This window comes from Agelaius phoeniceus, chromosome 8, assembly GCF_051311805.1.
Source record: "Agelaius phoeniceus isolate bAgePho1 chromosome 8, bAgePho1.hap1, whole genome shotgun sequence".
Lineage (NCBI taxonomy): Eukaryota > Metazoa > Chordata > Aves > Passeriformes > Icteridae > Agelaius > Agelaius phoeniceus.
This window is the reverse complement of record NC_135272.1, coordinates 14,867,609-14,880,443: the sequence shown is the minus strand read 5'-3', so window position 1 is coordinate 14,880,443 and position 12,835 is coordinate 14,867,609. Positions and strand designations below refer to the sequence as shown.

Genomic DNA, 12,835 nt, shown 5'->3' with positions numbered 1-12,835 from the left:
CACTGCTCTTACAGTATACTTCAGCATTTCCTTACTATTACACCTGGAATTTTTGTCATATATAAGGCCTGGTTTTTTTAAGTCTGTCAGTTTTTGAAAACAAATAAATAGGATAGTAACAAGTGTAATGCCAGCACTTGGACATAAGGGGAAGGAGGTGGGGAGGAAGTTCAGACTGTTGCTTGATTCTTGCCTTGTAAGTGTATAAAATAAAAATTTCCAGTAATATTTTCACATTTCACTACAAAAAAAGGAAAATATCTGGATTTTTTCCTTTTGGAGACAGTATTCTTATATAAGTTTGCTGCGGTGCAGGGTGTGGGGGATAATTATTAAAGGTTGTATTATAGGTTAGAGGGCTTTTGGAACAGTTTGTGACCAGTATCTCCAGCCAGACTGTAAGTCTGCCTTTGTCTCATTGTTTGACATTGCAGTTGTAATGTCACTGTAGCTGTAGTGTCACTGACATCCAAGCAGAACTAGAGCTGCTGAATTAAGTGGGGGAAAAGCTGTTTCTGAGCGGGTGGCAAGCAGAACTTTGTACCTTTTTGTTAGATTGCTTTCTTTAATGCTTTCTTTTTCATTGAGTTGTTCTGGGTCTTCTCAAGGATTCATGACTAAGGAAGCATAAAGGCATTGTAGTGACACCAAGATCTTCCCCTCTCCTTTCCTCAACTTCTCATTTTCATCTACCAGATGCCTGTAGTAGGAGTTGTCAGGTAACTGTAGATTGTTCTTGCATGGAAAAGAACAGTACTGGTCTTGGTGATCCAGAACACCACTCACTTCAATTGCTTTCTCCTCCTCAAGTCCACTACTTGGGGCTATTTTAGACAAGCTGTTTGTGTGGCTGATTTGTTGCCTTGTTTCAGTTAAAATGAGGTGTTGGTTGTGTAATTGCTGTCCACCCACATTTCTGCCTACCTGTGTTTATTAATAAAGATCTATTTAAAACTTCAGCTTGGACAACTATGCAACCAGTCCAGCTGGAATATCTTAAGAAGGAATGGGAAAGAAAGACTAGTGACTTCTCTAGCTGACACTGAGAGGTAATATCTGTCTGTACCCTTGAATCTGAAGACTTCTACAAGCTTGGCCTCTTTATCTTTGTCATGGCTTTTTAAAATATTTGTCTTCTCTGGGAAAAGCAAATTATTAGCTTGCCTACTTGGCAGCAGGGTTGAGAGCTCTTGAGGATTTGACCTGTTGAACCCAAGTCCCTGTCCTGAAAATAATTGTGGATTTTTGAAGTGCCTTCTGCCTTTCTTCTATTAATCTGTTTGGTTTTCCTTTGATTTTTTAAATATTGGTTTAATCATTGTGTTACTGTTAGAGTTTTCATTGACAAATGCAAAAACTCATAATTTGAAGTGAAAGGAACATGTTGTAGAGCTGCTGTCTGCTATTAACTCCCTAGACTTTATCATCTCTTGGTAGAAAAAGTTTTCTAGGTGGTAGATCATAAAACCATTTTGCTATTTAGATACATGGATATATATATATATATATATCTCACTCAGATATAACACACACGCGCGCACACACATATATATATATATGTTATATATATATATGTGTGTGTGTGTGTGTTATTTCCTTTTTAAAATAAGCTGTAAGGGATGTATAATATCAACCAGAAATTATGAAGCTGGTTCTGTATTATCTTCCCTGAAAATTTATGATTTTATTCACATGTAGGTTTTATGTTTTGGAGGGCATGAGCAAGAACACTTAAATTTTGTCTACACATGTTGTCTTTTCATGTTCATGACCCTAATGGTGGTTGGGTGAGAATAGGGGTCAAGAAAATGATATATCAGGTTTCATTCCATGTTTTTCCTGTTAAACACCATATAAATAACTTCATTCAACAGTTTTTTTCTGTAGGAAGACACGAGGTCTTGCCTCACAGGATGTTGGGAAGCTTAAATCATTGTAAATTGCTTTCAGAGCTTCTGTTGGGGAGGTACTGTGGTAGAGTTGTGATGTTGATGGTTTGGTTTTCTTGTTTTCCTTGTGTCATTACTAGGCAGGAAGCTTCAGATAAGGAATAACATCTTGTCCTTAACTGGCCCCATTTTCCTAAGGTACTTCACTGACTCTACCAAGTAAGAGATTTTTGCCTGAAATGACATTAATTTCTCCCTTGGTTTTTGCAGTCAAAAATTACTGAGGAGAAGAGAAAGTAGCTCTTGAATCTGCTCTAACTGAGCTTCGGTTACTTAGGGACATGGTTTTGACGATGTTCATGATTTTATCTTTGCTTGTTTTTTTAAGAGCTGTATTACCCAGCTGCTAAAGGCAGCTAAGGTTTTGAAGGAAGGGCTGCAATATGCATTACGTACAGAGTGCAGGTTGTGGTTGGGTGGGGATTTCTTAGCTGGGCTCTGTGCTGTGGGCAGTGCTGGGTGTGCTGGCAGCGCGCATGCGCGGAGCAGGAATGAGGAAGTCGGGCCCTTGCTGCCAGCAGAGTTTACTGGGGAGCTCGAGAGAGCAAACAGGAAAGGGAAAAAACCCCTGAATCTGTCGTATAAACTCTTCTGGCCTTATGGTATGTGTTGTTCATGGAGCTTCCCAGGCACAGGTAAGAAGCTTTTTTCTTCTGCCTTCTCTTCTCTGGTCAGGACTTTCCCTCTCTCTTGAAAATTTCTCAGAGGTTTTTCTGTGGAACTGGATATGGAAAACATAGCTAATGTAATTTACCCTTTTCTGTGAACCGTGAAGTTGGCAGTACAGGGTGCTTGTAAAAAAAACACATTACTTTTAGCTGGTCAGGGCTTCCCACAGGTTGTCAGGTTAGGGTTTCCCTAAAATGATATTCAGGACTTGTTAAAGTATTTCCTCAGGGAAAAGAAGAAAGCTACTAAAGTGCCCTTAGAAATACTGTTTTTTGTTTTCTACTCCAGTGTGCTCATTGTAAAAAGGTTCTGTGAAACACCACAGAAATTTGTCTGTTTGGCACTAGACAGGAATGGAGAAGATTCAGCTGCTGGCTAGAATTGTACTGTGGGTATCTGGTAATCCTTATGAGTTGGGAATTGCTTTACTGTTGTCTGTTAATTTAATTTAAATTGTTGATTTATTTTTAATTTCCAAGTATCAGAGGTTTCAGAGGTTTTGAAGTAGTTAATGTACCACAGGACCAGTCTCACAGAAGAGAGAAGTGGTTACTTTTTCTCAGAAAAGTTTCTTTTTCTCAGAAAAGTGTAAGTTATTATCAAGGAGTAAGAGTCTTTAAAAGAATTAATGCAATGGTGCTTTCTTTATTAGAATAAATAATGATTACTCAAGAGTTGTATCTGCATGAGCAGTTCAGTTGGCAAGCCTGAGTTTGTTTTGGCTCTGAGGAGCTGCTGTAGTGTTAAGCTTAGCACTAAATAGGCTTTACTTGTGTTCACTGGTAACTGCGACAGGAAGCTCGGCTTGGTTTAGCCAGGAGTAATAGTCAGCCAAAATGAACCAGCTTCAGCTTAACTGAATTCTGGTTTAGGTGATGAGGCTGTGTGGGTAATGAAATGCTGTGGGAATACATAAAACTCAGGAGGGAGTAATGCTCTGAAGAGCTCTATCTACTGAATTGGCAGGAGCTGAGCCAAGGGTGCCCCTTAGGTATGCTGAGTCATCTGCTTAAACTGTGCCATGACTTAGTGTGCACTGCTCTGGGACAGCAGAGCCAGCTCGGTAGTGATGAAACAGCATGTGATGTGTCCATGCCAGAGCATGCTGCCTCCAAATAACATGTTTGTGAGAGAATTTGGGGTGTACTTGGACCTGCACCAAAGGGCTCCCTCAGAGTGCACTTAACTCAAACTGAAAGCAGAGGAGTTTTCCTGTGTGTCACTGTGGGTGGAACTTGATGCCAGTGCATGTTGGTACAGACTGTTCTGCGCTTTACAAACGTCTTTTTGTCCAGAGTTGAATCTGCAGAGGACATGTGGTTGCCACAGACATAGCACAGCTTGGACATGGGGCTATGTCAGCCTCTGCATTGTCCAGCAGAGTGAGGATGGAGTGGTTGTTCCAGGGGTTTATGGAATAATCAGGTCGTTCTCTAAAGCACTGGCAGGGTCCCAGAGGAGACAGGTCACCGATCTGATTACAGTCTGACATTTCCAGGCTGGGTTGAAGGATGGAATTTCAAGTATTTTTGGGGGGCTGGGAGGCCCAGAAGAGAGGAGAATTTTTTCCAGGTGGTTCTAGATGTAGGTAAAACAGCATATGCAGGGGTAAACAGGAGGATGAGACTTGCATACAGGTACTTTATATTTTCAAACTCAGAAATAACAAAATCAGTCTGTCTCTGGTTTCAGTGTAGGATTCAAGGTCTGTCTTGGGGCATCTTCATTCTTAATTACACCTTTTTGTCTTCCAGTTTATGTGCTGTGGATGTGTCTTTTTAGTTTTTTGCTTTCTTGGGTTTGACATATCTATTTTCTTTAGCCATGCACAAAGATATGTGCATGAATATATCTTTTACAGTGTTAGAAGCTGTTGGTGTGAAACACTTAGTAAATTGAGCGTGGGTTAAAAATTTAATGTTATGGGTAGGTGGGCTGTTTAAATAGTTGTCTTTTGTATTTTTTTGCATTCTTTATGATTTGCTGACCTCTGGTATTATGCTGAAGATAAATTTTTTTTAAAAAGCATTATACTATAAAAATGAATATACTTTTCCTGCTGTACATGTTCAAAGTGTTCTCTTTCTGTAATGATGATGGTTCCAATAGCAGACAGTGGTAGTGAAACTGTCTTATTTCCACTGTTTTATTGCCATTTGTAATGTCTCCTGTTCAAAATAGCGCTTTGAAGTTAGAGACAGTTTTTTCCAGTTATTTCTAAGGTCATAGTGAGTCACAAACCTTGATACAAGGCACAGTATCCTCAGCAGCTTCAAGTCTCTGGAAGAGATTTTGTGCCTGGAAGAGATTTACATTGTATCTCAGTGCTTGGCTCTGCTCCCTTGTGCAAGGGTTGATCTGGGGGGAACAGGACCATGCCTGTGGAACCCTGTGCCACCAGCTGTACTTGGTTTGGTGCCTCTGGCTTCTGAATCCTCAGTCCTTGGGATGCCATTGCTGTCTTGTGTGGGATCAGAGCAATTTGCACAGGTTTGTGCTGATCTGCTGTGGAGGTTCCTCAGAAGCACAGGGCTCATTGTTCCAACTGCTGTTCTTTCCTGTGGGGAGAAGGTTGGCTGCATCACACCAGTCAGCCATCTGTTGCAGCAGCTAGACTGTGCTGAAATAGATGACTTTCTGAAGTTTCCCACAGCTCCATGTGCTATTGTCAGTGGCCTTCTTGTGGCATTTAGGCACCAGGACACAAGCTCAGACACTGTAGAGTCTCTCAGAGCTGTGGTTATGTATATATAAGCTTTGCTTCCCTTGTTCCCCAGCCTTTGGAGACCTGTCTTGGCACAGGATCATGGATGCCACTAATTAGTTCCTTCATCTCCAGACTCCCCAAACTTCTCTTTCAACTGTTGAATTTGTAAATAAATATGACCTATTTCATTATGCCAGAGGTACAAGTAGCAACAACATGGCTCTGTTTACTGGGGTTTTTAAATTAGTTAGCTAACATTAAAGTTGCATTCAACTCCTTTCCTCCCGTTCACAGCTTGGGATAGTGGTGTCTCCTTGCTCACATCTGATGGTACAGCTCCATGTTAGCTTCTGGTTTTAAGTCTCCTCAGTTAATAGAAAACTTCTTTTCCTGAATGCTTGGCTAATAATTTGTTTTAAGTAGACTGCTCAGTTTGTTTCTGAATTGCAGAGGAGTCTGGGAAATTGTTGCTAGACATTCTAAATAGCAGTGTGGTCAAAAGGAAGAACTGTGATTCAGCTCTTAAACTTTGATCCCCAAAGGATATTTTATAGCACAGCCATACATAGAGTAGATTTACCAAGCTGTGTACTGCTCTTTGCAGAAGGATTTCAGTGGAGTTTCTGAGTAATTTCTGTTGCAGATTTGGTTTACAAAGGATAATTCCAGCTTGAATGCTTGTTAGCAAAGTTTACTCAGTATGTAGGAGGGCAGGTAGCTGGGGAAGGCTTGGAAATAAATTTGCTGAATGCTTTAGGATATCATCTCTCAGTGTAGTAACCTAAAAGTATAGAAGATTTCATTTAGGTTGTGGTGATACATTAGTAATGAGAATGATTTGAGCCTATGCTGGCAAGATGGAAGAAAATGGCTGATTTGCCATTAAAGAGGTATTTTGGAAGGGGGAACCCTGAACAGCCTTGACATCTTGTGCAATGCTGGTGGCAGGGTTAACCACATATGGTGCCACCTCTTCCTTGTGCCACCCTGCCTGGGTAATACTGATTTCTTTATTGATTCCTTAGTGACTGGCAACCAGAGGCTGTGTGGCATTGTACATTGTCTTTTGAAGAGAGAAATAGTTATTTTTCCCTAGAATCATAAAGCATCCTGAGTTGGAAGTGACTCAGAGGCATCATCATTGTACAATTCCTTTTCATTAGCTTTAGAGCTAACGTTAGGTGTTTGATGAAACTCAGCTAAAAGCTTAACAAGTAACATTTCATTGTTTACCTTGGCAAAGTAATGTTAACCATGGACAAGATTGCACTACATTCTGAAAAAAAGAAGCCTTTTTCTTTCCAGAAAAAAAGTGGCAGAGGCTTTTCAGAGTCTTTATTTTAGCATTAGAAATTTTTTTCTGTTTTAAAATGTCTTGACTCTGAATTGCACAGGTCCTGATAGAAAGTTTCTCTCTTTGCCTTTAGAATTTAGATTTTGATTGTAAACATTTTTAAGCTGAAGATTTGATAAAAAGTTGCTTTTGCTTATGGCAGAACTTCTGTCAGAACAGACACTTAGCAAGTAAGTGTGCAGTCCTTGGTTTGAAACTGAAGCCAGTGGTGTGTGGAAAAGAGAAACTAATATATATGGGTGGTTGGGCTGGTGTTTTTGTTGTCATTTTGCTCCTTTATTTAGAAAATTGTTTATGAATATTCCACTGGTGAAAGTAAGCCAGACATCAGGAATTATTTAATTACCAATTTTCTTTTTGATAATGATTTTTTCATATCATGTGATCCATCTATTCTTGTACATTTCTCCTCATATGAGTTCTGCTTTTTTCCTGTCCCAAAGCAATAGCTTATCTTCCATTCCCTTATAATGAGTAACATTTGATCTTCTTAGTATTTTGATTTGAAAGTGCCAAGTAATAAAGACCTCCCAGCTTTTCTTCTATTGTAGTTTCAGTGTGGTTTCTCCACAGAGTAAACGTGTTGCTTTCTCTGTGAATATAATCTCTAGGCAGGCAGTGAATGATATAAATTGGGGTCACAAAAGGAACAGTTAAGGAACAATTGTCAGTCATCCAGTCATAAATGACTACTAGAAGTGGTTGTCCAGGTTTTGAAGGATGGAGGTGCTGGATGGCAGACAGAGGGCAAGTTAACAGTGCTGAGTTCCAGCAGGAGTGCATGCAGATTGCCAGGGTAGCTGAGATGTGTCTGGATGGGTCCATGTGCTACCACAGAGCTCAGCACATATGAGGTGTTGTGTGAAGGTGCTGGAGTAGCAGCACACAGTGTCACTGAGTGAGGTGTGAGAGCTGCATTGCACAGGGTCTGACTGACCCTGAGCCATTCATCCTGTCCCCCTCGAGGCTTGGGCAGTCAGTGGGTGCCAATCCAGAGCCCACTGGACTCTGAGGAAAGGTTGCTTTTGATACAGGCTTTGGAGGAAGCCTTGTCTAAGCAAAATTATTAAAAAATTTAATTATTTTGTACAGTAGATATTGTACAAAAGTGGATTAGTGGAATTGTCTTTTTTATTCACATTTTGTTGATGTCAATTTGCTCATTTATCAAGAGAGAACATAAAAATGAAGAGCTAATTAGTCTTACAACTTCAATGTGATAATTATCTTCCATGATTTATTTTAAACTGTGTACCCACAGAAATGGTTTACACTGGCTTTTCCAGAGCCAGAGACCAGCTGGAATTAAAGCAAGTTGTGACTCAGTCCTGTATTTAATTCAGCTACACCTCAAGGAGTGGTACTTCACTAGCACAAAGGAGCTCACGTGCCTGTTCTAGTACAGAATGCTAACTTGGTGTTTCTCTTTTCTTCTAGGTTATGTTTCACACTATGTGCAGACTGTCTGTACTTACAGAAGATATTTAAAACCAAACAGACTTTTTTGCAAAATTTTGATTCCAGTGGAATCTGTGCTTTAGATTTTTGTCTCGTCAATTAACTCCTGAAGCAATGCCTGTACAAGCTCCACAATGGACGGATTTTCTCTCCTGCCCGATTTGCACACAGACTTTCGACGAAACCATCCGGAAGCCCATCAGCCTGGGCTGTGGCCACACTGTCTGCAAGATGTGCCTCAACAAGCTCCACCGTAAGGCATGTCCCTTTGACCAGACCACTATCAACACAGACATTGAGCTCCTTCCTGTGAACTCAGCCTTGCTGCAACTCGTGGGTGCTCAGGTATCCCTGCTTTTTGTTTTTGTTTTTTTAATCTGTTTCAGTATTTTCCTTCTTTTGGGAGGACAAGTCAGGAATATTAAAGAATATGATATTGTCTTAATGATGTGAAGAGAAGGCATCTACCTTTTTGTAGATGTCTGCAAGAAGTAGTAGAAGTGCCTGGAACAGTAGTTTAAATCTTTATTGTGCTGGTGACCATGACTTTTGTTACATCTAATTCTGTGGGCTGTCACCAGAACAGGTTTGTTATGTTTCCTTCCTTCTTCCTTGACTCTTACCTAGCCATGCTCTGCCAAAAGGGTGAGCTTGATCAGTGAGCTTATTTTGTGGAAGACCTTTTTCTGTGGTAGGTTATGTGCTTTACTGTATTCACCCTGTGAGACCTGTATTTGTTTGTCCCAAAACCAGGAGGGGCGTGTAAAGGATGTGGGACAGATCTCTCTGGTAGCAGCCTTTATACAGCCTTATTTGAAACTCTGCAATGGGAACACAACTTCCTGAGATGACATGTTATTCTAAATCCATATTGGTGAGGGGGGAAAGCCTGCTTGAGACCCCCTTCCAGTAGGCTGGAATAGGTACTGGTGAGGTCAGTTGAAGTGGTGATGTGATGGGGATGAGTGGCACTGGGACTGACAGCAGCCCCAGGATGGGGCAGGGATGTGTGGAAAGCAGGACCACCCTGTTCAGTTTCAGGACAGACTTAAGCTGGCAAAAGTTTATGGATGTTAGGTCATGGGTAGCTCCCTGTACCCACACTTTCCAAGGCTTGTGGACAGGATTGTGGTCTTAGGACAGGAGGGATAGCCCTGTCTAACTTACAGGTGAAGAATGAAAATGTAGATGGGATCAGTTGCCATAAAGGGATTACTGCTTTAGTTTGTACTGCTCCAGTGTCTGGGATAAGTGAAATTAAATGCAGCAGAAACTTCAATGAGATCTGTAGTCTGGGGAAAAGGAAAGAATTGTGGAAGAGCTATAAAAAGTGTGGAGGAAAGAGAGATGCTCTTATGTTGCTTTTTTTAGGTACTGTGACTTAGAGGTCCAGGTGTGCTTTTGCCACTTCTTAGTTTATCAAGTAATATGGCTAATTTGTTGTTTTTCCTTCATGGCGTATGGCATAGAGGTTATTTCAGAAGCTCAAAATCAAATGGTGTTTCTGGCTGTGCTAAGTGACTCATCCTGCTCTGCAGGAGGAAGCAGTGAGATTGTGCACTCCCATTTCTGTGATATGCTGCCATCTTTGAAGAGCTTCCAAGCAGTATTAAATCTATGAGTGATGTCATTTAAAAAGTTACAGTTTTCTTTCTCTCTTACATGTTCTTCCTCTGCAGTTTCTTGAATATTTCCAGTTGCATCTGAATGTCCACATTTGTGATAAATGTCTTCCCCTTGCATTTGGTTATTTTGTGTGCACTTGTTAAGCTTTATGAGAAGCTGTATGATAGCTTCAATTTGACCTCGGCCAGAATTTTAAATTTTTCTGAAAACAAAATTCTGTGGAATGAGACAGAAATCCACCCTGCTCTGTATAGGTAACTGAGAATTTTTTTCTGGTTTTACTAGTTAGCCAGCCAGAGTTTTCTTATCCATATGTGTGAGGTATAAAGAAAGGTTTTATAGTATAGTGTTTGTCTTGAGAGCACTCTGAACTTTAGGTTCTGACTTTGCACTAATGACATCATTTTGTGCTCCTTTTTTATCTAAAAATTTTGTGTGTTGAAGATTCACAGGACCTTTTTTCGTCATGACCTTAAAGCTGCAAATGCCACCAAAAGATACATTATTCCCACCCCTGTTCTTTGCCACTCATTTCTGATTGTTTGCTACTCCCAGCAGTCTGTTACCTGTGACAGTAACCATGGATCCTAGCTGGGTATTTATTGCTGACAAACTTTCCCCTTATGAGACCTTTGAAACCCTTTCCCTACCAGCTCCTCATTTCAAATGTACAAGTGAATGAAATCAGTGTTCACTACCACTCCCTCTCCTTTCTCTTCCCTTTCCCATCCTGGCAGCTGTTGCAGTGTTTACCAGACACTGGATTACTAGAAAATGAATACAACTACTTTCCTGTGAAGGACAGGGAAACATTTGCTATTTTCCAATAGACTGTCTAAGGCCATTTCTAAAAATCTTTTTACAAAAAAAGGCTTGCTTAAGGACAAATTTAAAAAAAAAAAGGTAGAGAACTAATGTGAACTAACTAGTGATTTGGAACTGTCCCACTAAGAGAGTGTACTCTTCAATTTCAGCAAAAATGGTCTGTGAGCAGCAATCCAGCTTTCAAAGCATGAGTAGTGTCAACTTCAGTTGAAACCACTTCCATTTGTTTTTCCACTTCTGGGTTTAGTTTCAGGAGCATCTATGTGTCATTAGTGTCCCCTGTACCCTTAACCTAAGTTCTCAGAGACCTGTAATATTTTATTTGTAAATGCTAAATTCCAAAAAAACAGGTTTCATTTTGGAAGGAAATACAGTAAAGCCCAACTAAAGCTTTTATCTGTGAGGGAGAAGAACAGTTTGTTCTTTTCCCTTTGGAGTGACTTCTGAGGAATTCACACATTTATACTTGCTAAGTGCTTTTTTGCTGGAGGTGGAGGAGGAGACCAGGCAGTTTAAAGAAACAAATCTATTCTGCTGTGACTGGCAGCAGTGACAGGATTCCAGGGCAAGTCACTTTGGCTTTTGCACAAGTACAGCCAGTGAAATAAGCAGGATTCTCTTCTGGGGAAAACACTGAATTTGTCACACGGTCACCAGGAAAGCAGTAAGGTATTCTCTGATGGTAGCATTCTCTCTCTGGATAGAATTTGTCACTCTAATAGTGAAAAGAGTTGGTTTCTTACTTGAATTAGACTCTTTCTCAGTTTTCCCTCTCCCCACTCCTTTCTGAAATGAAACCCATTGCCCAGGTTATAGCCACCCTTTGTGTGAAAATTAGCTGTTGCAGATTCAGATTTTCTACCTGCTCCCCTGTAGCATGGCTCACATCCACGCTGGTTACAGGAGCTGTTCTGGAAGGCAGTGGTCACAGAATAGAATAGAATCACAGGATGGCTTGGGCTGGGAGGGACCTTTAAAGCCATCCCATTGCAGCCCTGTGCTGTGGGCAGGGACACCTTCCACCAGACCAGCTTGCTCTAATCCAGCCTGGCCTGAGACACTTGCAGGGATGAGATATCCACAGCCTCTCTGGTTAGGTAGTTCAGACCATGTCTAGCTAAGTTTTGTTACATAAAATGAGGGGAGCAGAGGGATCATAAGGGGAAGATGAGAATTATTACTCCCAGGAAAGCTGGACATAGCTGAGCACTAAGCAGGAACTGTGAGGGAAGGTAGACACAATGGCCTTGGACACAGATCAGCAAGGCATTCATAGCATACCTTGCTTCTTCGACTTCCTGGGTAATGGAATCACTTCAGTTTGTTTCTGTGAGAATAAGGTTTTGAATTTTAGCTATTCTAGCATCCCCATATTACTCACTCTATGGAACTATTTCAAGCATTCACCTGGCTAGTGTTTTGAAGGTACCTAATCATGAATCTGTCATCTAAGCTCTTCCCTTGTGTTTTTTTAACCATGAAACAGCAGCATGCACATTCCAAACAGGTGATGTAGAGTGGCAGAAATGCCAGTGGTGCTTTAATTTTGGAATAATCTGCTGGACATGATAAACACAATTCTAGACATTAGAATTGTACATGAGGAGAGACTGGGTGATCTGAACTTACAGCCCTTTCAAAAGTGCAGAGCTATTAGAGGCACGTGTGATAATTTTTTATTTTAACTTCTGATGAAATAAAGTGCCACAAAAGAGGAATTATCTGTGAAAAAGTTGTCTTTAATGTAAACTTTTGAGGAACTAAAGACAGTAGGCTTTGGGTTTTGTTTGGTTTCTCTTGGCAGGAAGCAAATCATTCATTTGCCGGGAGGGGGAGGAAAATATTGCTAGAAACAGTTTTCAAACCATACAAAAAGGGGTTTGGTCTGTTTAACATGTTCTCATTCTGTGCAATTAGATGTCTAATGGTAATTACTGACAACTCAAGCTGACTTTCTTCATCAAATTACACTTAAATCACCAATTCAAAATCACTGCCTGGTATGAGATGATGCTTTAGCATTCTTTTCCAGTCCCCTTCCTTATGCTGTCATAACCTGTCTCTTCCCACAGCCACAAGCCATGCTGGTGGGTAACATTCCACTGTCAGGATACTTGGAGTCATTGCCAAAGCAAATACATGCAAAACCATCACAGATTTAAAGCAATTAAAGAGCTGAGATCATTTTTCCTGTCTTGCTCTCATTCCCTTTGGGAGGTGTTGATTACATGATGTGAATATATTTGC

The 12,835-nt window shown here is 40.6% G+C and overlaps 1 protein-coding gene across 11 annotated transcripts in view; it reads left to right on the top strand.

Annotated features, from left to right (window-relative positions):
- RC3H1 (ring finger and CCCH-type domains 1) overlaps nt 1-12,835 on the top strand; it is a 62,768-nt gene that overhangs the window by 15,564 nt on the left and 34,369 nt on the right. For 10 of the 11 annotated variants that reach the window (XM_077182056.1, XM_077182061.1, XM_077182060.1 and 7 more), the window contains exon 2: nt 8,117-8,482. In XM_077182056.1, the coding sequence (XP_077038171.1) occupies nt 8,252-8,482 (231 nt within the window). In that variant the 5' untranslated portion in view covers nt 8,117-8,251. Of the gene's footprint in view, nt 1-2,469; nt 2,585-8,116; nt 8,483-12,835 lie in introns of those variants that run through there. The other variant, XM_054638600.2, reaches the window with a different exon arrangement.